The following is a 27,945-nucleotide window of genomic DNA, read 5'->3' as shown; positions in this document are numbered from 1 at the left end:
CTGATTGGCTGAGCTCCGGGAGGGGGCGGAGCGAAGCCGCGTGCGCCGAGACCTTCTCGGCTAGGCGGGGCGAAACCTTAGCTCGCGAGATTTTGCTGGTTCCGCATTTCGGGTTTGTGAGGTGGGGGAGGCGAGCACAGCGGACGCCGCGGAGTGCACGGCCTGGTAGCGGCTCAAGCTCCAGCTCGGAACGGCGGCGGCCCAGCTTCCGCTGTCAGCGAGCTGAGGACCGTCCGCTCCCTCTCGCCGGCTCCGAATCCTGACGGGGGTGGGGGCCAGCGGCCCCTCGCCTTCCCTGTGAGGACCGAAGATGAGCTTCCTCTTGTGAGTGGGGCCGGGCCGAGGGCTCCAGGGCTGAGGGCGGAGATGGGGAGGGGGCCAGCGGGGCCTGAGGCGAGGGCCGGGGTCAGAGTGCCTGGCGTTTGCTTTGCTTCTGCTCGGGTCCTCGGGATGGCCAGGAAGTTGGGCGAGGATGACGGAGAGGAAGGTAGAGGCAAAGGAAGCGGAGCGAGACGCTGGGGAGTAGAAAGGCCCCAAGGTCGGCCGCGCCTGCAAACTTTTCCGCCCGAGCGCCCCCGAGGGCGGAGAGACGATGTGGGGGCGGAGCCCTGGGCTCCCCGTTTCGGTAAGTCTCGAGCCTCTAGTGCCGGTCCGTGCGGACTTAGTCTTTTACTCCATCTCATGTCCGGTTTTATTATTGTCCATATTAAATGCCGTCCCAGGAGAATGTTGAGTGCCGCAGTTTGAGAACCTTGAAGTTAAGATGCGGGCCTCGCAGCCAGACCATTCTGTCCGGGTCTGATTCCGTCCTCTTACCGGTTTTGTGAATTTGTATAAGTTAGCTAACTTCTCTTGTCCTCGGTAGAATTTCATTTTAGAGATAACGCTTGGGCGCAAATGAGGCTAAAGTTTTTAAATTCTTTGATTTTGTTATTCTCAGGTGGCTTGTATATTGCTTAAATGTGTGTTATGTGATTGAATAATGATTCACTTTTAGTTATGTACATAGTCCACATGCTTGACATTTTTAAATTACACAGTGTTTCATAACCAGAGTTTACTCACTTCTTATTATGAGACATTTGGATTCTTTCTAGTATTTTACTATTATAAAATAGCACTACTGAGTGTATCTTTATCCAAATCTCATTTTTCTTCCTTTGGGTTATTTTCTTAAGGGTATAGTCTCTGAAATATTACCACGTCAAAAAGTCTGTATGATTTAATTACAAATTTTAATATTAATAGAAGTGTTCCTCCCCTGCCCCCAGTCTTTCTCATGATTTGTTATTTAGGTAGTACTTTATTTGTGGATACACAGTTGGCTTTTTGGACCTAAATGTGAGACTTCCTTTCTTTTATTAAACTTTGTCTTGTTGATGGATGCTTGAGTTGTTTTCATTTTTTGGCCATTAGAAGTAATGCTGCTACGAACATGTGTTTACAGGTTTTTGGTGTGGATGTTATGTGTTCATATCTCTTGGACATATACGTAGGAGTGGAATTGCTGGTTTATATGGTAACTGTGTTTAACCTTTTGAGGAACTGCCAAATTTTCAAAGTACTGAACCATTGTTCGTGTCCTCCAGCACTGTATGAGGGTTCCAAATTCCCCACACTCTTGATAGCACTTGTTAATTTTCTGTGTTTTTTATTTTTTGAGACATGGTCTCACTCTGTTGTTCAGGCTGGAGTGGAGTGGCGAGATCATAGCTCACTGTAACCTTGAACTCCTAGGCTCAAGTAATCCTGCTGCCTCAGCCTCTGGAGTAGCTAGGAGTATAGGCACATGCCCCCATGCCAGGCTAATTTTTAAAAAGAATTTTCTGTAGAAATGGAGGTCTCACTATGTTGCCCAAATTGGTCTTGAACTCCTGGCCTCAAGGGATCCTCCCACCGTGGCCTCCCAAAATGCTGGGATTACAAGCATGAAGGCCCCCAATCTGTCTTTTTTATGATAGTCTTCCTAAATGGGTGTGAAGTGGTATCTCTTGATTTTTATTTGCATTTCCCTAATGACCAATGATGTTGAGCATATTTTCATGTGCATATTGGCCATTTGAACTTTGGACTCCAGTCTGTTCATATCCTTTGCCCATTTTTAAATTGGGTTGCCTTTTTGTTTTTGAGTTGCAAGAGTTCTTTATAAATTCTGTATACAAGTCCCTTATCACATCTGTGATTTGCAAATATTTTCTTACATTCTATGGATTGTTTTCACTGTCGTGGTATTATTTGAAGTACAAAAGTCTTAATTTAGATGAAGATCATATTGAATCTAGAGGAATCATTTCATATTTTCCATATTTAGCTTGTTTTCAATTACAGCTTCTTATTTATATTTGTATAGGGCCATTCCTTCTAATTCAGTACTTCCTTGTTAAATGTAGTTTTTTGTCATGTTAAAAACTTACCATATTTGGTTTTTAGTGTTTTCATAATTTTTTTTTACTTCCTAATCAGCTTTATTTAAAACTTAAATTACTCAAGTAAAGTAAAAGTCCACAGGTGTATTCCCTTCCCCTTCCTAAAAGTAATCCCCAGTTTTGATGTGTTTAGTTTCTGATACTTTGTATGCATTTACAAAACTTAACCACGTATTGAGATCTTTCATGTAAATACATGTACTCTATCTTGTTTTTCTTAACTCCTATACAGTATTCCATACTGTGGATGTACCATAGTTTATTCATTCCTCTGCTGACTAACTTTAGAATTGTTTCCAGGCTTTTCACTATTAAAAACAATCTTGGAAAACAAATCCTTATCCATATCTAGAGGAGAAACCTAGAAGTGGAATAGGTGGCTTGAGGAACTTTTCAGTTAATAGATACTGTCATATTGCCCTACCAAAACATAATACACTGTACACTTTCACCAGTAATTTTTTTTTTTTTTGAGACAGAGTCTTGGTCTGTTGCCCAGGCTAGAGTGCCGTGGCGTCAGCCTAGCTCACAGCAACCTCAAACTTCTGGGCTCAAGCGATCCTCCTGTCTCAGCCTCCCGAGTAGCTGAGACTACAGGCATGTGCCACCATGCCTGGCTAATTTTTTCTGTATTTTTCTATATTTTTAGTTGTCCATATAATTTCTTTCTATTTTTAGTAGAGACGGGGTCTTGCTCTTGCTCAGGCTGGTCTCAAACTCCTGAGCTCAAACGCTCCGCCCACCTCGGCCTCCCAGAGTGCTAGGATTACTTACAGGTGTGAGCCACCACTCCTGGCCCACCAGTAATTTATTAAAGTACTAATTTCTCTGCACCCTTGTCTACTCTTAATAATGTAATCATCTTAACTTTTGACTCTCAAATTAGGGAAAAATAAATCTTACTCTAATTGAACAGGTTTTCACTTGCCCAGTGGTCATGTACTTCTTCCGAATTGCCTTTTCATCTCCTTAGCCTGTTTTTCTAAAGGGTTCCTTATATTCTTAACAAATTAATAGAAGCCCTTTATTATCCAATTAATCCTTTGTAATATATGTTGCAAGTACTTTTTTGTTTCTTTTTGGTCTGTTTTGAAAGTTTTTAATTGTTATGATTTGAAATGAGTCTATTTTTTCTTTAAGGTTTCTGGATTTTGTGTCATGTTAAAAAGATTACCTTATGGGTAATATGAGACAGGAATAAAAACTTACCTTTTTTCAGGCAGTCACAGAGTTAGCTTCATATCAAGGACTAAAATCCAGGTTTTTATTTTTTTAATTTTTTTTTTCTTTTCTTTTTATTATTTCCAATCATGAGCGCTCAGGATAAAATCCAGGTTTTTTTCTTTAGTTACAGTATCCTCTGCATCAGACTTCTTCATGGATCATAGTAAAATTGCCTTATTTGTGAAATTGTGCTGCTAATCCTGTTTTTAGGCACAGGAAAAAATATAAAACATTCTTTCATTGTGATCATCATCACCCTCTGCCATCCTGGCATTTTTCAGGGAGTATTTTTTATTTTATTTTACAGAGTAATTTATATGCCTAAAATTATGCCATTCTACTTCCAGTCCTAAAAATTCATATACTTTTTACCCTAACAGCAGCAGCCGCTCTTCTAAAACATTCAAACCAAAGAAGAATATCCCTGAAGGATCTCATCAGTATGAACTCTTAAAACATGCAGAAGCAACTCTAGGGAGTGGGAATCTGAGACAAGCTGTTATGTTGCCAGAAGGAGAGGACCTCAATGAATGGATTGCTGTTAACAGTAAGTTTTGGGTTTTTTTAATAATAATTTTCTTCTTTTACTTTTTTTTTAAATTTTTCTTTTGTATTTTACTTTTATCCCACTTTGGCATCTGCATGTAGCAGTAAGTTTTTAATAACATTCAATTTTGCTGGTTTATAGAAAGATTTTGCTAAAATCTTTCTGTTAACGAATTTTCTTTCACAGAAATAACTGTCGCAGTGTGACAGATTATCGGTAAAGAAACACGTAAGTACAAATACATCCCAAACTATATTCTCTTCAGCATTCTTGGTGGTAACTGTGTGGCTGAATACAGAGACTTAGAAGAGCAGTGATGAGTTCTTTTGGGTGATTTCTTAGCAGAATAGTAGGAAGAGCTGAGTTAAGGTCAAATAAACGATTGATAAATACAAAGAGTTTTACCTGTGGTGGGCCATGACATTGTAGGGAATCCATCTGCACACTTCTGCTCCTACCCCCAGCAGTACTCATCAGCGGACATATACAGAAAAGTCAATTGCAGTTCATATGGCGAGTCAGTTGATTGTTGTAACTTAGGAGTAGTCAGAAGGAAATTGAGAGAGTGGAAGAAAATGGAGGGATCTATGAGCTACAAGTTACTCTGAGTTCAAGAGAATGAGAGGGCTGGGCACGGTGGTTCATGCCTGTAATCCTAGCACTCTGGGAGGCCAAGCCAGGAGAATTGCTTAAGCTCAGGGAGTTCGAGACCAGCCTGAGCAAGAGTGAGAGCCCATCTCTACTAAAAATATAGAAAGAAATTATCTGGACAACTAAAAATATATAGAGAAAAAAATTAGCCAGGTATGGTGGCGCATCCTGTAGTCCCAGCTACTTGGGAGGCTGAGGCAGGAAGATCGCTTGAGCCCAGGAGTTTGAGGTTGCTGTGAGCTAGGCTGACACCATGGCACTCTAGCCCGGGCAACAGAGTGAGACTCTGTCTCAAAAAAAAAAAAAAAAAGAGAGAATGAGGGCATGACATGGAATGATATGCTAAGGCTAGAGATTTGAATGTGAGAGTCTCTCATTTCTGAGGTGAGTTCAGTACTGGGTGATAAAATTAGGAATTTCAGATGTTCCAAGAATTTTTAAAACTTTTTAATGGAGAATTTCAAACATATAAATGTAGAGAAACTAGTACAGTGAATTCCCAGGTATCCATTATCCAGCTTCAATATATAATCAATTTGTGGCCAGCTGTGCTGCTTATATATTCCATCCTGATTATTTTGAAGCAAATCCCAGACATGTTATTTCATCTATAAATATTTCAGTAAGTATCTCTTAGAGTTAAGAACTATTTTTAAAGTTAAGAACAATACCACCATCCTTTAATCTTACCAAATATCTAGTCAGTGTTCACATTTTCCCTGACTGTCCTATAAATGTTTCTTTCTTTTTTTTTTTTTTTTTTTTAGGTTTTTTAGGTTTTTTTTTTTATTTTTTATTTCAGCATATTATGGGGGTACAAAAGTTTAGGTTATGTATATTGCCCATGCCACCCCACCCTTTTTTTTCAATTTATACTTGTTTTAAATCAGGATCCAGCAAGGCTTGAGTGTATGTTTCCTGAATTTCTTAATCCAAAGGTTTCCCTCATTGCAGTCTTTTTTCCTTGGAATTTTATTGTTGAAGAAACCAGGTTGTTTTCCACAGTATGAATTTTGGTGATTGTATCTCCAAGGTGTCCATTATCATATTCTGTTCCTCTTATTTCCTATAAACATTAGATCTAGAGTAGCACTGTCCAATAGAATTTTCTGCAATCATGAAAATGTTCTGTACCTTCACTGTGGTCATGTAGCACTTGAAATGTGGCAGGTATGACTGAGGAGCTCAATTTCAAATAAATTTTAAGTAGCCATACTTGGCTAGTGGCTACCATGTTAGTGCAGAGCCTTGATTAAATTCAGGTTTGAGGCCAGGTGTGGTGGCTCATGCCTGTAATCCCAGCACTTGGGAATCTGAGATGGGAGAATCATTTGAGCCCAGGAGTTGGAGACCAGCCTGAGCAACCTAGTAAGACCCTGTCTCTACAAAAAAAAAAAAAAACAAAAAACAATAGCTGGGCATGGTGGCGCAAGCCTGTAGTTCCAGGCACTCAGAAGGCTAAGGCAGGAGGATTGCTTGAGCCCAGGAGTTTGAGGTTGCAGTGAGCTATGATGACACCACTACCCTCCAGCCCCAGCAACAGAGCAAGATCTTATCTCAAAAAAATAATCAACAACCAAAAAGTAAATTAAGGTTTGATTTTGTTTGTTAGACTATTCCATAGGTGAGTATATATGTCCAGTGTCTAGTTGTGTTTTCTTTTTTTTGAATCACTCAAAGTCCAAAGTTTACATTAGGGTTTACTCTTAGTGTTGTACATTCTATGGGTTTGGACAGATTTATATAATGACATATATCCACCATTACAATATCATCATAAAGTAGTTTCACTGCCCTAAAAATCCTCTGTGCTCTGCCTGTTCATTCCTTTCTTCTCTTTAACCTCTGGCAACAACCCATCTTTTTAACTGTCTCTATAGTTTTGCTTTTTCTAGAATGTCATATAGTTGGAATCATATAGTATATAAGCTTTTCAGACTGTCTTCCTTTATACATTATACAGTAATAATTATACATTATAGGTAATAAACATTTAAGTTTCCTCCATAACTTTTTATGGCTTGATAGTTCATTTTATTTTAGCCCTGAATATTCCATTTTCTGAATGTATCAGAGTTCATTCATTTACCTACTAAAGGACATTTAGTGTCCTTTGGTTGCTTCTAAGGTTTGGCAATTATGAATAAAACTGCTGTAAACAACATACATGTGCAGGTTTTGTGTAGACATACATTTTCAACTCCTTTGGGGTAAATTCCAAGGAGCACAATTGCCAGATTATATGGTAACAGTGTATTTAGTTTTGTAAGAAACCACCAACCCATCTTCTGGAGTGACCGTACCATTTTGGATTCCTACTAGCAGTGAATAATGATAATTCTTATTGCTCCACATTCTCACCAGTGTTTGGTGTTGTCAGTGTTCTGGATTTTGGCCATTCTAATAAGTATGTGGTGGTATTATATTGTTTTAATTTGCATTTCCCTGATGATATGATGTGGAGCATCTTTTCGTATATTTATATGCCATCTGCATTTTTTGGTGAGGTATCTATGCCCATTTGTGTGTGTGTGTATGTGTGTGTATGCACCCCCATTTTTTAATTGAGTTTTTTTTTACCCCCTTGCCACATGCCTGGCTAAGTTTTTTTATATTTTTTTTTCAGAGACAGGGTCTCATTGTGTTGCCCAGACTGGTCTCAAACTCCTAGCCTCAAGCAGTCCTTCTGCCTCAGTCTCCCAAAATGCTGGGATTACAGGTGTGAGCCACTGCACTTGGCCCTTTTGTAAAATTTATTTAGAAGTAATAATAAACCCATTACATGTTAACATAAATATGTTTTTATGAAAAATGGCTATTTTCTGAAACAATTTTAGGGAGAAGTATGGCATGGTTTTATATTTTGTGAATCTTATTTAATGGCCAGCTTAATAGACAGCTGGTTTCTCATATTTTCTTCTCCATTGAATCTGTTGTGACATCATGGAGCCTCTGGAAAACTACACTGTACCCTCTTAAGAGAAAGAGTGAAAAAAGCAATTAAAATAGTTTTGATCTCACAGATCTCCCTGAAACGGGATTCCTGGACTGCATTTTGAGAATAGCTACTTTAGACCAATTCAGCTATCATCTGGGCACACTTTTTTTTTTTGAGACAGAGTCTCACTCTGTTGCCCAGGCTAGCTGTGGTGTCAGCCCAGCTCACAGCAACCTCAAACTCCTGGGCTCAAGCAATCCTTTTGCCTCAACCTCCCAAGTAGCTGGGACTATAGGCATGTGCTACCATACTTGGCTAATTTTTTCGATATATTTTTAGTTGTCCAGCTAGTTTCTTTCTATTTTTAGTAGAGATGGGTTCTTGCTCTTGCTCAGGCTGGTCTCGAACTCCTGAGCTCAAACAATCCGCCCACCTCAGCCTCCCAGAGTGCTAGGATTACAGGCGTGAGCCACCGCACCCGGCCTGGGCACACTTGTTTTGAGTGAATATTGAATGCCTAAGTGTTACTTTCTTAGAAACATGACTTATTAAGAGGAAGGATTGTAAGTGAGGGAGTTTTGTATAAAATTCCTTTTGACAAGATGGAATTTTTTACAAATTTATTTGTTTTTTTATGAAACTTGGAAAAGCCCTTGATTTTCAGATACTCCTATGGAGAGGAACTAAAATATTTTTTAAAACTTTCCAAGGCTCATATGGTTCTCTTTGCCATATACTTCACACAGTTAATTTTATTCCTCACCCCTTTCCTCTTTCATTTTCTTCCAGATCTAGCTGAAGCTTGTTCAGAAATTACTCCCTGTCTACTTCAATTCTTTGTGACGTTGCCTTTTATCTGAACTCTCCAGCACTTATTGTTGGCCTTTGAATCCTGTCTTATATCTTATATTATTCCCCTCTCTCTTTTTTTTTCTTTTTTTGAGAGAGAGTCTCGCTCTGTTGCCCAGGCTGGAGTGCTGTGGCGTCAGCCTAGGTCACAGCAACCTCAAACTCCTGGGCTCAAGCAATCCTACTGCCTCAACCTCCCAAGTAGCTGGGACTACAGGCATGCACCACCATGCCTGGCTAATTTTTTTCTATATATTTTTAGTTGTCCAGCTAATTTCTTTCTATTTTTTTTTTTTAGTAGAGACCAGGGTCTCGCTCTTGCTCTTGCTCAGGCTGGTCTCGAACTCCTGAGCTCAAACGATCCGCCAGCCTCGGCTTCCCGGAGTGCTAGGATTACAGGCGTGAGCCACCACACCTGGCGTATTCCTCTCTTTTAATTTTGTCGCTTCTGTTAGCTGGAGACTCCAGGGCAAGGGACTTTAATCTGAAGTCCCTTTTTTATGTCCATAGGCCTCAGATGTTTATGATGAATTAGATATTTTAAATGCCTGTTGATACAGCTGGATACATCTCTCTCAGTATATTCCAAAACACTTCTTTTCTCTTTCTTAATACACATGGTATTGTCTGGTCCAGATTGGTAAGAAGCTATGGATTTTTCATTTCATTGGATATAATTATATTGTATATCTAATGATGTCATAGTAATCATTAAGTTAGAATTATCTCCAGTATTTTATTTTCCTGCTGTTATATGCTGATTAAAAGCTTAGTATATTAAAAGTTAACTTTTTTTAGGTGTGAAAATTTAGAATTTACAGTATCATTAGATTATTGAATCTCCCTAGGGTTCCGCCAAGAACTTAAGTGCATCATCCATTTTTCCTTCAACTGAGAGGTCTCTTGCATTTTGTGTTTACACAGACATTTTAATACAATTCTGTTATCTCTGTAGCTGTGGATTTCTTCAACCAGATCAACATGTTATATGGAACTATTACTGAATTCTGCACTGAAGCAAGCTGTCCAGTCATGTCTGCAGGTCCAAGGTACATATACTGCTTATTATAATATATAGGTGTTTGGATTACTTTTGCTTTATTGCTAATTGATATAAATCAAATAATAAAGACTTTATTTTTATTATCTGTTTGCTTGTATAAAGGCAAATCAATTTTACTAGTTCTTGAATGCTCACTTACAGGTTTTTAATTATTAAATACTTTGGTATGTGGGTGCTCAGTGTTTTGATTTTTATATTGTATCATAGTAAGTCTGAGTGTTCTATTATAGGAGTAAAAGTGTAGAAATTTGAGTTATGTTTATCTTGTATCACAAAAATTCTGTTTTTTTCAATTTTGTTAACATTTATGGTTCCTGTTTCTAGCTTTTTTTTTTTTTTTTTTTTTTTTTTTTTTGAGACAGAGTGTCACTCTGTTGCCCGGGCTAGAGTGAGTGCCGTGGCGTCAGCCTAGCTCACAGCAACCTCAAACTCCTGGGCTTAAGCGATCCTACTGCCTCAGCCTCCTGAGTTGCTGGGACTACAGGCATGTGCCACCATGCCCGGCTAATTTTTTTTCTATATATATATTTTTAGCTGTCCATATAGTTTCTTTCTATTTTTTAGTAGAGACGGGGTCTCGTTCTTGCTCAGGCTGGTCTCGAACTCCTGAGCTCACACAATCCGCCCGCCTCGGCCTCCCAAGTGCTAGGATTACAGGCTTGAGCCACCGCGCCCGGCCTCTGTTTCTAGCTTTTAAATGAATTTCTTGGAAGAGTCTTCAGTTGGCTTTTTTTTTTTTTTTTTTTTTGAGACAGAGTCTCGCTCTGTTGCCCGGGCTAGAGTGAGTGCCGTGGCGTCAGCCTGGCTCACAGCAACCTCAAACTCCTGGGCTCAAGTGATCCTACTGCCTCAGCCACCCAAGTAGCTGGGGCTACAGGCATGCGCCACCATGCCCGGCTAATTTTTTTCTATATATATTTTTAGTTGGCCAGATGATTTCTATTTTTTAATAGAGACGGGGTCTCACTATTGCTCAGGCTGGTCTTGAACTCCTGACCTCGAGCGATCCACCCACCTCGGCCTCCCAGAGTGCTAGGATTACAGGCATGAGCCACTGCGCCCGGCCCAGTTGGCTTTTTAATATTTGATTATTTTTTACTCACATTTATTGTTAATTTAGAAGTAATTATCTGGCTTAAAGATTAAAAATATTTTGACTGTAATAAATTTCAAGAAATACTGAAAAAGAAATGGAACTCTTTCCAAGATTGAGGCCCAAAAAACAAAAAAAGAAAAAAAAAAAGAAATGGATTTATCACTCATGTTAAGATATAATAGGATTAATTTTTCGTGTGTTTCCTTCCAGTCTTTTATAATAAATTGGCTGATTTTATGTGATGATAGATGGTATCAAGATGTTTGCCTCTTAGAAAAGATTTACCTTTCTGACTTTGCTACAGGTATAGAGGAAAAAAGATCCCTAATGAGTTTACAGTCCTATTTTTATTATAATATTTTAGGAGGAATTTTTTTATTTTATCTTGAATTAAGTTTTATTCCTCAACCTTTAAAAGAAAATAAATAGGAAAATTAAACTTATCTATGGCTTAAATGCTTTACACAGTGAAGTTTTACATAAATCTTGCTAATTTGTGTAGCTCAGCAAAGGTCGGAGGGATGCATGTCTAAGGGCATTTCTCTAACACCCTACTCATGAAACTGTGTTTTGTAATCTTGGTTCCATTGATGATAATAACTTGATGGCCAAGGATCTCAGAATATGATGAATCCATCAGCTCCTTGCGCGGTGCTCAGCACTCTTCTGCCTTACAGACAGGAAGGCAATTCCTTTGTCTTTCCCAGGGCTATGTTGTTTATAAAACATCTGTTCTGGCACTACTAGCTGCCACATTATTTCCCTTTTCTCTTCCAGTTACAGCCATCACATTTCAGAATAATTCTGTAAGGAACTCACAGTAATCTTTACTATAACTTTAGGTAACTTATTAAAGTTACGTATAACTTCTATTGACAAAATGTGAACCTGCTTTGATTACAAGTTGTACATTTGCTAATGTTTTTGAAAACTTTATCAGTAAAACATTTTTCTCTTCCAGATATGAATATCATTGGGCAGATGGCACTAATATTAAAAAGCCAATCAAATGTTCTGCTCCAAAATACATTGACTATTTGATGACTTGGGTTCAGGATCAGCTTGATGATGAAACTCTTTTTCCTTCTAAGATTGGTGAGTTAATGTTGTAGAAGTATTTTTCGTTTTGAATGATAAATGTGTTGTTTTTAACACTGTTAACTTTTTTTTTTTTTTTTTTTGAGACAGAGTCTCACTCTGTTGCCTGGGCTAGAGTGAGTGCCGTGGCGTCAGCCTAGCTCACAGCAACCTCAAACTCTTGGGCTTAAGCGATCCTACTGTCTCAGCCTCTCGAGTAGCTGGGACTACAGACATGCGCCACCATGCCCGGCTAATTTTTTGTATATATATTTTTAGTTGGCCAGATAATTTATTTCTATTTTTAGTAGAGACGGGGTCTCACTCTTGCTCAGGCTGGTCTCAAACTCCTGACCTCGAGCGATCCACCCGCCTCGGCCTCCCAGAGTCCTAGGATTACAGGCGTGAGCCACCGTGCCCGGCCAACACTGTTAACTTTTTAAAAATTTAATAGACTGCCAGATTCTCCTCCAAAAAGTTTGTACCAGTGTATACTTTCTCCAGCCATGTGTGTGTCTGCTTGTATCTCTTCACCAACAGTGGTTATTCGTTTTTTAAATCTTTTCTAATTTGGTTAAATAAATTTCTGTGTTTTTGTTACTTTTTTTCTGAGACAGAGTCTTGCTCTGTTGCCTGGGCTAGAGTGCTATGGTGCCAGCCTAGCTCACAGCAACCTCAAACTCCTGCGCTTAAGCAATCCTCCTGCCTCAGCCTCCCAAGTAGCTGAGACTACAGGCATCCCCGGTGAATTTTTTCTTTTGTATTTTTTAGTTGCCTGGCTAATTTTTTGTTTCTAAGTTTCTGTTTTAATGTACTTCTTAAAAATATTGATGAGATTGAGCATTTTTTGGTTTACTGATTATCATTGTATATTTTCTGTTTATATCCTTTGTCCATTTCTATGTTAAGAATGTTAGTTCTTTGTCATACATGTTGTATGTATTTTCTCTAGGTTGCCTTTTGTCTTATTTTGTTCATGGGGTAATTTTGCTATGTATAACCTTATTATTTTGTCCTATTAATCATTTCCTTTATGACCAGATTTTAATGCAGTGATTAGAAAGGCTTTCCCTACTTTGAGGTTATAAAAACATTTATTCATGTTTTCATTTAGTACTTTTGTGGTTTTGTTTTTACATTTAAATCTTTGGCTGTTGAGTAGTTTTTTTGTTGTTGTTGTTTTTCTTTTTTCAGAGAGAGGGTCTGGCTCTGTCACCTAGGCTGGAGTACAGTGGCGAAATCATGGCTTGCTGCAGCCTCCAACTCCTAGGCTCAAATTGATCCTCCCACCTCAGCCTCCCAAGTAGCTAGGACTACAAGTATGCGCCACTGTGCCTGGCTAAGTTTTTTTAAAATTATTTTGGTAGAGGCCGGGCGCGGTGGCTCACGCCTGTAATCCTAGCTCTGGGAGGCCGAGGCAGGTGGATCGCTCGAGGTCAGGAGTTCGAGACCAGCCTGAACAAGAGTGAGACCCCGTCTCTACTAAAAACAGAAAGAAATTATCTGGCCAACTAAAAAAAATATATATACAAAAAAAAAAAATTAGCCGGGCATGGTGGCTCATGCCTGTAGTCCCAGCTACTCGGGAGGCTGAGGCAGTAGGATCGCTTAAGCCCAGGAGTCTGAGGTTGCTGTGAGCTAGGCTGATGCCACGGCACTCACTCTAGCCCGGGCAACAAAGTGAGACTCTGTCTCAAAAAAAAAAAAAAAAAAAAAAAAATTATTTTGGTAGAGACTGGATCTCGCTGTGTTGCCCAGTCTTGAACTCGTGGCCTCCGGTGATCCTCCTGCCTTGGCCTCCCAAAGTGCTGGGATTACACCATGCCTGGCTGTTTTTTTCTGAATGCTACTTTAAGTTTTTTTTCCAAATACAAATGCTACCAGTTTGTCCCAATACTATTTATTAAACACATTTGCCTTTTCTCCCCTGATTATCTTATGTGCACAACAAATTGCCATATATTTGGGGTGTTTTAATCTCTTTATATGTTCCCGTGGAAATTCCATACTGTTTTAGTTACTGTGGCTATCTTTTAATATCTTGTAGGGCTAGCCTCCCTTCCTTGCTCTTCTTTTTCAGAACAATCACAGGTATTCTGGGATACTTGGTCTTCCTAATAACTTAAAATCATTGTGTTAAGGTAAAATAAAATTTAGATTTTAGTTATGATTTCATTGAATTTTTGTAGATTAATATAGGGATTCTTATTTTCTTTATAATACTGAGTCTTCCTAGCTAAGAACAAGATGTCATTCATTCATTTTTTTAGAGACAGGTCTCGCTATGTTGTCTAGGCTGATCTTAAACTCTTGGCCTCAAGCTATCCTCCTGCCTAGCTGGGACTACAGGGAGGAGCCACTGTGCCTAGCTGAGATACTGTTCATTTATTTATATCTTTTATTTAAGTCTTATTCCTCTTGTAAAATTTTGTGGTTTATGTTAATCCTTTAAGTTTATTCTAGGCATTTTATGTTTTTGATTGATAATCTGGTTTCCAACTGGTTATTATTTGGTATATGGGAAAGCTATTGATTTTCATATACTTAACCATCAGAGTCTGTTTCTGTTAGTTGTTGGTTGGTTCTTTGAGTTTAAGTGTACAACCCCACCCTGTTAAGATAATATTAATTTTGACACTTTTTTTCTGGTATGTGTTCTTTTTGTTTTACGCTTATCTAATTGCACTGATTAGTGTTTCCAGAGCAGTGTTGGGTAATGGTTAATTATAACCATAACCAGCAGACATCCTTTTCTTGCTTCCTTACTGTTATGCAGGTACTTCTAATATTTCTACATTAAGCAGCAATCTTGCTTTTGGTTAGAGGTGTATGGATTTTTAAAATATCGTTTTAATGCAGTGGCCATCCATGTCTGTTAGACAATTTTTTTTTTTTTTTTTTTTTTTGAGACAGAGTCTCACTTTGTTGCCCGGGCTAGAGTGAGTGCCATGGCGTCAGCCTAGCTCACAGCAACCTCAAACTCCTGGGCTTAAGCGATCCTCCTGCCTCAGCCTCCCGAGTAGCTGGGACTACAGGCATGCGCCACCATGCCCGGGTAATTTTTTCTATATATACTTTTAGTTGTCCAGATAATTTATTTCTATTTTTAGTAGAGACAGGGTCTCGCTCAGGCTGGTCTTGAACTCCTGACCTCGAGCAATCCACCCGCCTCGGCCTCCCAGAGGGCTAGGATTACAGGCGTGAGCCACCGCGCCCGGCCGACAATTTTTTAAAATTAAGAATGGTTGTTGAGTTTTATCAGATACTTCTCTAGTATCTGTTGTTGAAGACCATAAAGTTTTCTTCATTTCTTTTAAAAAATTCCCTGCTGGAAGAGTATTTCTTATTTGTTAATATTTTGATTATGAGTTGGGCATCAGTATGCATGGAGGAGATCAGTCCAGGTCATTTTCAATTTAAGGATGTCTTATGAGCAACATATGCCTTATTGCAGTCCAGATAGAGGCTCTTTCAGGAGAAAAATTTATATCAAGTTGTTACACTTGATCTGTTTGCGGTTGGTCAGTTTTTCCATTCTGTTATTAAACCTTTTATTTCCTTTCTCACAGATCCTTTATTGTATATTGACTGTGCTTGAATATATCTGTTAATTCAGCTTGGAAAGTACTTTGATTAAAATAAATTACTTATTTCTTTACTCATTAAAGTCTCCTTATGGAAGATAAAGAATTCTTTTGCCCTTGTCCTCTTTTCTCAGCTTCCCATTCTTTAATAATTCATTCTGATGTTCTGGAATCCTCCCCGCCTCGCCCCCTTTAGGCTATTATCTACATCTTACTTTTGTCAGTTATTTATTCTTACTGGGCAGAACTGTTTATTATTAATGTTTTTACTAATGGATCCAAGTTATTAATGTTCCTTTTATTAACAAGATGCCCATTTGTTCATTCTGAGAGAGAAGGGGTTTGATTTTAAAATCTACCTTTTCAAAAGAAGGCACTGATACCTTATCAGTGGAAGGTAGATACAAGATTCTGCCCAGAAAAACATGCCCATAAGTTCCAGGATAGTGTTTGAAAAGTCAACTTAGCCAAGGCTTAGGGGCAGGGGTAGGGGTGGATAACCACAAAAATCAGCAAAATATACTAAACTTCAGGCTATTAAGGACTAGCTGAGGAGAAAGGGAAAAGATGCAGGGAAAGAATGTTTTAAGCCCTTGTTTTCTGAAAGATTGAAAAAAGAATGTATTTTAAGAGTTGCATTGTGGGGCCAGGCGCAGTGGTTCATGCCTGTAATCCTAGCACGCTGGGAGGCCGAGGCGGGAGGATAGCTCGAGGTCAGGAGTTCGAGACCAGCCTGAGTAAGAGCGAGACCCTGTCTCTACTAAAAATAGAAATTATATGGACAACTAAAAACATATATAGAAAAAATTAGCTGGGCATGGTGGTGCATGCCTGTAGTCCCAGCTACTTGGGAGGCTGAGGCAGGAGGATTGCTTGAGTCCAGGAGTTTGAGGTTCCTGTGAGCTAGGCAGATGCCACGGCACTCTAGCCAGGGCAACAGAGCGAGACTCTGTCTCAAAAAAAAAAAAAAAAAAGTAGCATTGTGGCAACTGATGCTTGTAATCCCAGCTACTAAGGAGAGTGAGGCAGGAGGATTACTTGAACTCAGGAGTTTGAAGCTGTGGTGAGCTATGATCTTGCCTGTGAATAGCCACTACACTCCAGCCTGGGTGACAGAGTGAGACCCCATCTCTAAAAAAAGGGAAAAAGGAGTAGTCTTTTGGAACAGGCCTTTAAGGCCAACTAATCTAGGTTATTTTGGAAGCAGATGCCTTCTTACGTATTTACTATAGTCAGTGCCAATTGTATTTTCTTTGTCCTGTCCCTCTTTTTTAAGAGACTTCGAAGTTGTCAACAAAAATTTTCAGGAAGGTAACCAGTTGGATCCCCATCTCCACGGCTTGGAGAGGGTCCCAAACCCTCCGCCAGTTCTTTTCTATAAAGGTGTTTTTCTTTGAAACATGAGGAGGTTCCCCCCTTCTCCCTTCAGGAAGCATACCCCCTTTTTAGGCTATAGGAAAATGAAAATAGCACTTTAATAAAATAAAAAGCTGGGATTACCAGTTCGAGAAAGAAATTTTGGCTTTCCAGAGTAGTCAGAAGATAAAATAAATACATTTTTTTGTGTGTAGATTATAATTACTCAAAGTATGTCTGTCTTTTCCTTAGCAAAATGTCTAGTCCTCAATGAGAGAGTATGTGCATAATTTTTTAAAAGAGTTACAAATTAGAAAAAGTGAATGAATGTTCAAATAGAAATAATTTTAGTTGTTTACTATTAGAGAGTTTCTTCTTAAAATTAAATGCAAAAGTAAGTATTTTGATTACAAATACATTATTTTTACTTTTTCTAATTCATTCAACAGCATCTCATATAATTTGATGTCTTTGCCTACCATTCTAAGGCAATCAGAAAAAGTATGGTATGTGAGGATATACTTCAGTTTGGGGTTTTTTTCCCTTGCCCTTTTTTCTTTCTTTTTTTTTTAAGAGATGGGGTCTTGCTTTGTGGCCCAGGCTAGAGTGCCTAGCTACAGCTAATTTTTTAATTTTTTTTTATAGACATAGGGTCCTGTTGTGTTGGCCAGGCTGGTCTTGAATTCCTGGCCTCAAGTGATCCTGTCTCGGCCTCCCAAAGTGCTGGGATTACAGGGGTGAACCACCCTGCCTGGCCTCCCTTGCCTTTTAAAAAATATGCAGAAGTAGGCTTGTGTGTCTTTGTGAATGTGTGTGTTTATGTGTTGCAGTTGCTCATCGCCGTGTCTAAACTTTCTGCTGTTCAGTCAGATAAAAGGCTAATCGATACATTACTTTATGTATATTTGATTACAGGTGTCCCATTTCCCAGAAACTTTATGTCTGTGGCAAAGACCATTCTAAAGCGTCTGTTCAGGGTTTATGCCCATATTTATCATCAGCACTTTGATTCTGTGATGCAGCTGCAAGAGGAGGCTCACCTCAACACCTCCTTTAAGCACTTTATTTTCTTTGTTCAGGTAAGTTGAACCACGATTTCTTTGTCATTTGACAGACTTATCTGGATTCATAACTTTAATAGAGAGGGGTATGTATGTCTTATTTATAGATGTATAGCTAAGTACAAGCAGGCATTTCTCTTCTGTTTTGTTCTTTTTTCCCCATTGTTACTTCATTAATGTGTGCAGCAGCGTAAAAGGCATCACCCCCATTTAGGCCTTCCTCCTCTGGCTTCCCCAGGTCTCTGGTTAGGACATTTATCATTCAGGGACATGGCCTGTCGCCTTATGGGCACTTACATAACATTGGAACTTTTTAAAATCAAAATAATTCACATTGTTTGAAAAAGATATCAAAGAATTAATTGGGACTTCTTCAGCCTAACTTTAGAAATACATAATTCAATATGCAAAATATATCTGTCTAGATACTGTTTTAGGGTAGAAAAACCTGGTAGCTTTATAATATATATTGTGTATTATAGTTCTGTGTACCACACAAAGGAGAATGTGCTGTGCTCTTCGTGATCTTCCTTCTAAGATCGCTGCATAGCTTACACACACACAAACACACACGCACACATATATGTAAGTACAAGTGTGTATAAAAGGTCCACTGCTCTAGAGGTGGCCGCTATCAAAGGTTCAGTTTGTAGTTTTCAAGTAATTTCTATGTAAATTCAAATATATACAGGGTTTTGTTCGGTTTTTTGGTTTGTTTTTTTTTTCTGAGACAGGGTTTCTGCTAGGTCGCCTGAGCTAGAGTGCAGTGGTGTCATAGCTCACGGCAACCTCAAACTCCTGAGCTCAAGCGATCCTGCATCAGCCTCCTGAGTACCTGGGACTTTAGGTGCACCACCACACTTGGCTAATTTTTCCATTTTTTGTAGAGATGGGGTCTTGCTGGTCTCGAACTCCTGGCCTCAAGCAATCTTCCCCCCTCAGCCTCCCAAAGTTCTAGGATTACAAGTATAAGGCACCACGCCCAGCCCATATATAGTTTTGATTTTAATCTTTAACACAGTCAAGATCATACTTATACCTAGAGTTGCTTATGTAATAAGTCCTCTATTATAAGGATATAGGAAAAAACGAACTCAGTTTCTCCTGCTATACTCTCAAAACAGAATGCTTCTGTGACCGTATGTGTGGGGATTTTCACACACACACACCAAGCAAGCAGTCAGTTCTACATTGGATATCAGATGGCTAATTCATTTCAATTCTCATACTGTCTACCTAGAGGTAGTGTTAGATCCCACAAGTTGAGAGCTCAGTCCCACTAGCCTGCCCCCTACTTCAGACACCTGTCAAAAATAATAGGTTGTCTCCTATCCCTCTGACTGATCGGCTATAAATCAGGGTTCCCACAGCCCCCTCCTTGGGTTCAATTAATTTGCTAGAGTGGCTGATAGAACTCAGGGAAACATTTACTTACATTTACTGGTTTATTATGAAGGATATTACAAATGATACAGATAAACAGCCAGATGGAAGAGATGCATAGGCCCAGATATGAGAGAAGGGGTGCAGAGCTTTATGCCTTCTCCAGGCTCATCACCCTTCAGGAACCTCTACCTGTTCAGCTATCTGGAAGCTCTCTGAACCCTGTTCTTCTGGGTTTTTGTGGAAGCTTCATTACTTGGCTATGATTGATTATATCATTGGCCATTGGTGATCAACTCATCAATTAGCCCCTCTCCCTCTCCCAGAGGTGGGGTGGTGGGGCTGAATGTCCCAACCCTCTAATCAAGCTTTGGTCTTTCCAGTGACCAGCCCCCATCCTGAAGCTCTCTAGGGGTCCCCAGCTACCAGTCATCTCATTAGCATACAAAAGACACTGGAGATTCCAAGGATTTTAGGAACTGTATGTTAGGAACCTGGGACAACCAAATATATACATCACAATATCACACCAATATTTTTTTTTTTTTTTAATTTCAGCTCATCATGGGGGTACATAAGTTCAGGTCATATACATTGTCCATGTCCCGCCCATCCCCCTGAGTCAGAGTCCCAAGCGTGTCCATTCCCCAGACAGTGTGCCTGGCACTCATCATGTAGTCATACCTCCATCCCCTCCCCCCCCACCTCCCCGAGTCTGCACCTTCAAGCATGACCATTCCCCAGAGGGTGTGCAACGCACTCATCATGTAGGCATACACCCATCCCCTCCCCCCACCCCCTCATCTCAGTCTGATAGCCAATTGGTATCCTTCCCCGATGTGCATTTAGGTGATGATCAGGGAAACCAGTTTTCTGGTGAGTACATGTGATGCTTGGTTTTCCATTCTTTGGATACTTCACTTAATATAATGGGTTCCAGCTCTCTCCAGGAGAACCAAAGAGATGTCGTATCATCGTTATTTCTTATAGCTGAGTAGTACTCCATGGTATACATATACCACAGTTTACTAATCCATTCGTGGATTGATGGGCACTTGGGTTGTTTCCACATCTTTGCGATTGTGAATTGTGCTGCTGTAAACATTTGGGTACAGGTGTCTTTGTTAAAGAATGACTTTTGTTCTTCTGGGTATATGCCCAATAATGGGATTGCAGGATCAAATGGTAGGTCTACTTGAATCTGTTTAAGGTATCTCCATATTGCTTTCCATAGGGGTTGCACTAGTTTGCATTCCCACCAGCAGTGTATGAGTGTTCCTGTCTCTCCGCATCCACGCCAACATGTGTTGTTTTGGGATTTTTTGATAAAGGCCATTCTCACCGGAGTTAAGTGGTATCTCATTGTGGTTTTGATTTGCATTTCCCTGATGATTAGGGATGTTGAGCATTTTTTCATATGTTTTTTAGCCATTCTTATATCTTCTTTTGAAAAATTTCTATTCATGTCATTTGCCCATTTTTTGATAGGATTGTTTGATTTTTTCTTGCTGATTTTCCTGAGTTCTAAATAGATTCTTGTTATCAGTCTTTGATGTGTAGTATGCGAAAATTTTTTCCCATTCTGTAGGCTGTCTGTTTATTCTCGTGACTGTTTCTTTGGCTGTGCAGAAGCTTTTTAATTTAATCAGGTCCTATTCATTTATTTTTGTTGTTGCTGTGATTGCCTTAGGGGTTTTCTTCATAAATTCTTTGCCTAGACCAATGTCTGTAAGAGTCTTTCCTACATTTTCTTCTAGAATTCTAATCGTTTCCCATTTAAGGTTTAAATCTGTTATCCACCGTGATTTGATTTTTGTGAGAGGTGAAATCTGTGGGTCCTGTTTCAGTCTTCTACATGTGGCTATCCAGTTTTCCCAGCACCATTTATTGAATAGGGACTCTTGTCCCCAGAGTATGTTTTTGTCTGCTTTGTCAAAGATTAGATGGTTATATGAGGATGGTTTTATATTTGGGTTTTCTGTTCTGTTCCACTGGTCTGTGTCCCTGCCCTTGTGCCAATACCAGGCAGTTTTAGGAACCACAGCTTTGTAGTATAGTTTGAAGTCTGGCAAATCAATACCTCCCATTTTGTTTTTATTGCTTAAGATTGCTTTTGCTATACGGGGTCTTCTCTGATTCCATACAAAGTGTATAATTATTTTTTCTAAATCTGTGAAAAATGATGTTGATAATTTAATAGGAATTGCATTGAATCTATAGATTACTTTGGGTAGTATAGACATTTTAACAATGTTAATTCTTCCAATCCATGAGCATGGTATGGATTTCCACTTATTTACGTGTTCTGCAATTTCCTTCCTTAGCGTTTCATAGTTCTCTTTATAGAGGTCCTTTACCTCTTTAGTTAAATATATTCCTAGATATTTTATTTTCTTTGTTGCTATTTTGAAAGGTATTGAGTCCTTAATTTGGTTCTCTGATTGAATGTTATTGGCATATATGAATGCCTCTGATTTGTGTGTATTGATTTTGTAACCTGAGACTTTACTGAATTCATTAATTAATTCCAGGAGTCTCTTGGTTGAGTCCTTGGGGTTTTCCAGATACAACATCATGTCATCAGTGAAGAGTGAGAGTTTGATCTCTTCTGTCCGTATTTGGACACCCTTGATTCTGCTCTCTTGTCTGATAGCTCTCGCAAGGACTTCCAATACTATGTTGAAAAGTAATGGGGACAGTGGGCAGCCTTGTCTGGTTCCAGTTCTGAGTGGGAATGCTTTCAATTTTTCCCCGTTCAGTATGATGTTGGCTGTGGGTTTGTCATATATGGCTTGTATCATTTTTAGGTAGGTCCCATTTATGCCTATTTTGTTAAGTGTTCTTATCATAAAAGGGTGTTGAATTTTGTCAAATGCTTTTTCTGCATCTATTGAGAGGATCATATGGTCTTTATTTTTGCTTCTATTTATGTGGTTAATTACATTTATAGATTTTCGTATGTTGAACCACCCCTGCATCTCTGGGATGAAGCCTACTTGGTCGTGATGAATTATTTTTTTAATAAGCACTTGGATACGATGTGCTAGGATTTTATTGAGAATTTTTGCATCTACGTTCATGAGAGAAATTGGTCTGTAGTTTTCTTTTTTTGTTGCATCCTTTCCTGGTTTTGGTATCAGTGTTATATTGGCTTGGTAAAATGTGTTGGGGAGAATTCCATCCTTCTCAATATTGAAGAATGGTTTACATAGGATGGGCACCAGTTCATCTTTGTATGTGTGGTAAAATTCAGGTGTGAACCCATCTGGACCAGGGCTTTTCTTTTTGGGAAGGTTTTTTATTGCTGTTTCAATTTCAGTTCTTGATATTGGTCTATTCAAGAATTCTATTTCTTCCTGATTGAGCTTGGGAAGGCTGTGTGTTTCTAAAAATTTGTCCATTTCCTCCTCATTTTCCAATTTGTGTGCATAAAGATTTTTGTAATATTCATAGATGATGTCATGTATCTCTGTGGCATCGGTTGTGATTTCTCCTTTCATGTTCCTGATGGAAGTTATTAAAGATTTTTCTTTTCTGCTCTTGGTTGGTCTAGCCAGTGGTGTGTCTATTTTATTTATCTTTTCAAAGAACCAAGTTTTTGTTTTATTAATTTCCCTTATAGTATTTTTGTTGTCCTTTTCATTTAATTCTGATTTGATCTTAATAATTTCTCGCCTTCTGCTGGGTTTGGGGTCAGTCTGTTCTTCTTTCTCCAGTTCTTTGAGTCTATTCAATAAGTTGTCTATCTGTAAGTTGTCTGTCTTTTTTAAATAGGCATTTATGGAAATGAATTTTCCTCTCAGGACTGCTTTAGCTGCATCCCATAGATTTTGATAAGTTTTGTCACCTTTGTCATTTAATTCAAAGAATGTTTTGATTTCTGACTTAATTTCTTCCTTTACAAAATTGTTATTCAGGAGAAGGTTGTTTAGCTTCCATGACTTTGAGTAGGAATGAGAGTTCCCGTTAGGGTTCATTATTACTTTTATTCCATTGTGATCTGAGAAGATGCATGGTATGATTTCTATTTTTTTAAATTTTTTAAGACATGCTTTATGTCCTAGGATATGGTCAATCTTAGAGAATGTCCCGTGAGCTGATGAGAAGAATGTATATTCAGTGAATTTTGGGTAGAATGTCCTGTAGATGTCAGTCAGGCCCATTTGTTCTAGCATTCTGTTTAAGTCTACTATTTCTTTGCTTATTTTCTGCTTGGAGGATCTGTCCTGTGCTGTCAGTGGGGTGTTAAAGTCTCCAACTATTAAAGTGTTGTTGTCTATCATTTGGTTTAGATCAAGTAGGGTTTGCTTTATGAATCTGGGTGCGCCTAGGTTGGGTGCATATATATTAAGTATGGTTATGTCTTCTTGTTGAATTGTGCCTTTCACCAGTATGTAGTAACCGTCTTTGTCTTTTATTACTTTTGTTGGTTTAAAGACTAAGTTATTGGAAATTAAAACTGCCACACCAGCTTTCTTTTGGCTACCGTTTGCTTGAAATGTCAATTTCCATCCTTTTATGTTCAGTCTAAATGCATCTTTGCCGGTTAAGTGAGTTTCCTGAAGGCAGCAGATACTTGGTTTGTGTTTTGGTCTTTCCAGTGACCAGCTCCCATCCTGAAGCTCTCTAGGGGTCCCCAGCTACCAGTCATCTCATTAGCATACAAAAGACACTGGAGATTCCAAGGATTTTAGGAACTGTATGTTAGGAACCTGGGACAACCAAATATATACATCACAATATCACACCAATATTTTTAAAAAGAAAGTAAAAACAATCCTATTTTTAAATTTTCACAGAAATTATTTCATCATTCTTTTGGGTTTCAGAAAACTAGACTGGGAATCTCAGCTCTAAAAGACATTGGAGTTTTAATTTTTTAGATCAATTTTTAAATTTTATTTTTCTTCTCTTTTTAGGAATTTAATCTGATTGATAGGCGTGAGTTGGCACCTCTTCAGGAATTAATTGAGAAACTTGGATCCAAAGACAGATAAATGTTTCTTCCAGAACAGTTACCCTCTTGCTTCATCTCCTGCTAGAGCTATTTCATTGCTATCTGTTATAGAATAATGATACAAACTTTAAGAAAACAGGATAAAAAGATACATTGTCTACTGATAAAATTGTCCCAAAGGTAGGTTGGCCTAATAGCTTCAGAGTGAGACCTTTAAGGACACGGCCAAATCTGAGGTGTACTGTGTGACCACTCCTGTTATCGTCAGAGTCATTTGGTTGTAATATGTGATGATTAGCCTGTAGTTTAAGTTTACTTATGATTCTTTTACTCAAGAAAATGATTTGAGTCTGTTTCAGGTGATGGCATAATGGACATTAAGAATTTCCACCAATAATTTATTAGTAAGTTTCCAGAACAAATTTCCTAATAACACAATCAGATCAATTTTATTTTGCAGATAGAAAAGGTATTTTCAAGACTCCTTAAGATTTAGAATGTTTGTGTCACTTTGGATAACCTTTTAGTTTGAAGTTTGTATACTAGTGTTTTTATGGATAAGATATATGTATATTTTTTCAAAATCCATAATTGCAGTTTAAATCATTATGTGGCATATGTGGAATGAGAGTAACCAAAGTTATTTTTAAAGTGACTTTATTTTTTAATCTTTATTTGGAATTTTATTCACATCTATCTAAATTATTAGGAATGTATGTATCAGAAATAATTTTTTTATGGCTTCTAAAAATCTTACAGGTTTTTATTTTGAAAGGCTTCATTCAAGTTAATTTAATATGTAGCTTCTGGCTGTGAAAAAGAAAACTTCCTCCCAAATATTGGCAAACTTTAGGCCTCAAAGCCACTATTTTCATTCTTTTTTTTTTCCCCAGAGGCTTTGAAATTCTGGATAAGAGAATGGAACAAAGTACTGAGAGTACTTGATTATTTTGTTTTATTAAAAAGTTATTTCTATGTTTTTATTGTGACTTGAGCCTTAGTTAAAAGTAGTGGAAAAATGCACAAACTTTAGCCCAATAAGGATAAGACTTAAGGAGAACCACAGTAAGAAACCTTGAAGGTGTACACATTTTATAACACAGCTAAAGTTTTGGTGTGCTATGTATTTTTTAGAGAGAGAGAGAGAGAGAGAGAGAGTGTGTGTGTGTGTGTGTGTGTGTGTGTGTGTGTGTGTTTATAGGAGACAAAATGGGAGGAATAAGTAAAAAAAAAAATCTTACTTCATTCTGTTAATATTCAAAAGATAGGTTGAGCTCCCTCCCATAAGGGCTTTATCCTATTTTAATTGTTTTTGTATCAAAACTTGGAATTGTTCTATTTCTATTGGGATAAAAGAATTTTTCCCTTTAGTGAAGAAAACATCTATTTTTCATTTGGTTCCTTAGATTTAGTAAACGCTTGCTGGCTATTTAAATGTACTGAGGCACAGTAAGTATTCTGGAAGACTTGCCAGACTGGCAAAGCTTTAAGTTCATGAACATTCTGTGTTTCAGAGCTGTGGTTTTTGCAAAGTACTCAACAGCCTCCTTGATGGCTTTGATAAAGGTTAAGTTTGATAAGATTTTTGTTTCATTTTGTTTTATTCCACTAGACTATAAAGAAAAGAATTGCTTAGAAACTCCATTTTTAATAACTCAGTTTCAATAAATTCTGAAATATATACAGAACTTTAAGAGAAATAAAACATTTAATCTAATTTAGGCTGAACCCCATACACCACTGAGGAATTATAAAGAGTGGGATAGTCACTTACGAAAAAAAGAGAAAAGCCCTCTATGAAACATTCCAAAATCCATGTTTTAAGCTTATCCGCAGGTCCAGAATCCAGCCATTTCTCTATGTTGATGATTTGCGAACAAGAAAGCAGATTTCTAGATGCCACCTAGAATGTAACTGCCTCTCAGCTTCACGCTGTTGGCTTTACTTTTTTTTTTTTTAAGTCTACAAGGAACGAAATTATTTTTCTCAACTAGGGTTGTACTTTCATCATCATTTCTAATATTTCAGATATCCTCAAACAAAAGAGTTCTCACTTTTCTCCATTTAGTTTCAGTGATGGAAACCCTCCCTTCATGACTAAGTTCCAAAACGAACCAAAGATGATCATATGCTAGGACAGTAGTAAAAAAGGCAGCTTATAAATGGGACATAAATCAAAAACTTGTTGCTATTTTGAGACTCAGAATGTCGTTTTTAAAAAAATAAAAACATTATCAAGTTCCCACACCAATCTGATTTAAGCAACAATGCACCTAAACATTAGTGTTAATATTATTAGTTTACTTCTAAGGCCAGGGAGTAGAGGGCAAGAAAAGAATTGGAGGAAGGGGAGAGAGTAGAAAGAGGATGGTGCCTTTCTGACTTGGCTAGAGGGCCAACCTTCGACAAGAGTTTGAAGAAATCAATCTCGTTGACTGCTCACCTTTGATTGCTCTCTCCCCATGGCCAGGATCTGCTGTTCCACAGCACTCGCCCCTCTTGCCGTCCTAATCAGAAGTCAGCTCCTCTCAGTGTCTGCCCTCTGCTCCTCATACATGATTACAATCACGGGGTGGAGAGTGCCTGCTAAATTAGGCAGTTGATCCTATGGTGCTTTAATTTTCAGGCATTTTAAAAACCTTGGGCAATGATGTACAGATTTTTGTTTAAATATTCAAACCTTCCTAAACTACAGTTTTTGTATTGGCAGCCAAATGTATCCTTTATTCTTTTTCAGATTGTGAATAAAGTGATGTTACAGGGCTGCCGTCTAACAAAGTATTTCCTTTCATCTTAGATTTGTAGAGCCCTAACTCACGTAGTTGCTTACTTGAGAAATGCAAATCTGTATTCACCATGATTTTGATAACAAAGATAAGTGTTTCTAGTAGGCAAGAGAAACAATCCTGGTGGTGATACTAACTTTTGCAAATGTTGTAGTTTTCTGATTATACTGTTGGCCTTCTCTCTGAGCAATGAGATTATACTAGAATTAGAGCTTCTCAAACATGACATCATTACCTCATAAGCGTCAACAAATTGGGCCCAAAGAATATGAGTCCTAGAAAGTTGTTTCTAAGCAGCCCCAGTGATGGTGCTGGTGCTGGTGCTACTGCTGCCTTGTCATAGGAGGCTGTCTCCTGTTAGTATGAAACCCTGGCCTGAATAATGCCGGCCTGGACACCAAACATTGAGCACCTTCAACAGGTAAATTATTTCCTCCTGAGATCAGTCAGTTCAGTAAGTGGATTCAGTTTCTACTATTGTAGAATTCTGGCAAAGAGGGAAAATATTAGTCCTTTGGTCATTCTATTTTGCATTCAGTTTTGATTCAGTACTATAAAAGGCTTTGGGGGACAATACTACGTGTGGTAACAGTAATTTTACTGATGCAACTGCATTGAAATTCACTTCAGATTTCTCTCATTATCAGATGGTATTCCAAACAAGTATTCTGTAAATCTAGATGGATTACCAGTTTGCTATAGACTTATTATAGAACAACATTCTGTTTGGTCTACATCAGAAATAATTTGCATAAGTTAGTCTTGGTTACCATCTAAAATATTTTTAAATATTCTTTACATAAAAAATTTATGTTGTATTTTTAAACCTTTAGGGGCTTTATCTATTTTTCTAAGTCAGTTAACTGTACTTTAAAAAAAAAGTATTTTGTATCTACTTTTGTAACTTCATCAGAATAAAATATATTGAAAGGAAAAAATGACTGATT

At 38.3% G+C, this 27,945-nt stretch overlaps 1 protein-coding gene across 2 annotated transcripts; it reads left to right on the top strand.

The window, feature by feature from the left end:
- The first annotated feature begins 19 nt into the window (after positions 1 to 19).
- MOB1A (MOB kinase activator 1A) lies at positions 20 to 27,929 on the top strand. Of its 2 annotated transcripts, none has more exons than XM_045549893.1 (6): positions 20 to 324; positions 4,031 to 4,197; positions 9,591 to 9,684; positions 11,756 to 11,889; positions 17,727 to 17,890; positions 24,175 to 27,929. In XM_045549893.1, the coding sequence occupies exons 1-6, from the start codon at positions 311 to 313 to the stop codon at positions 24,250 to 24,252; spliced, it is 651 nt and encodes a 216-aa protein (XP_045405849.1). In that variant the 5' UTR covers positions 20 to 310; the 3' UTR covers positions 24,253 to 27,929. The 2 variants fall into 2 exon arrangements, with proteins under 2 accessions (XP_045405849.1, XP_045405850.1); XM_045549894.1 differs by having other exon boundaries at positions 106 to 324; positions 4,034 to 4,197.
- Positions 27,930 to 27,945: the final 16 nt, after the last annotated feature.

The sequence above is a fragment of the Lemur catta genome, chromosome 4, assembly GCF_020740605.2.
Source record: "Lemur catta isolate mLemCat1 chromosome 4, mLemCat1.pri, whole genome shotgun sequence".
Classification (NCBI taxonomy): Eukaryota; Metazoa; Chordata; class Mammalia; order Primates; family Lemuridae; genus Lemur; species Lemur catta.
This window is presented reverse-complemented; position numbering and strand designations above follow the sequence as displayed.

Excerpts from the sequence above, each read along its gene's own strand:
- MOB1A (XM_045549893.1), top strand. Across the intron at positions 4,198-9,590 it reads TGAATGGATTGCTGTTAACA|CTGTGGATTTCTTCAACCAG; the intron begins GTAAGTTTTGGG and ends TTATCTCTGTAG. Across the intron at positions 9,685-11,755 it reads GTCATGTCTGCAGGTCCAAG|ATATGAATATCATTGGGCAG; the intron begins GTACATATACTG and ends TTTCTCTTCCAG.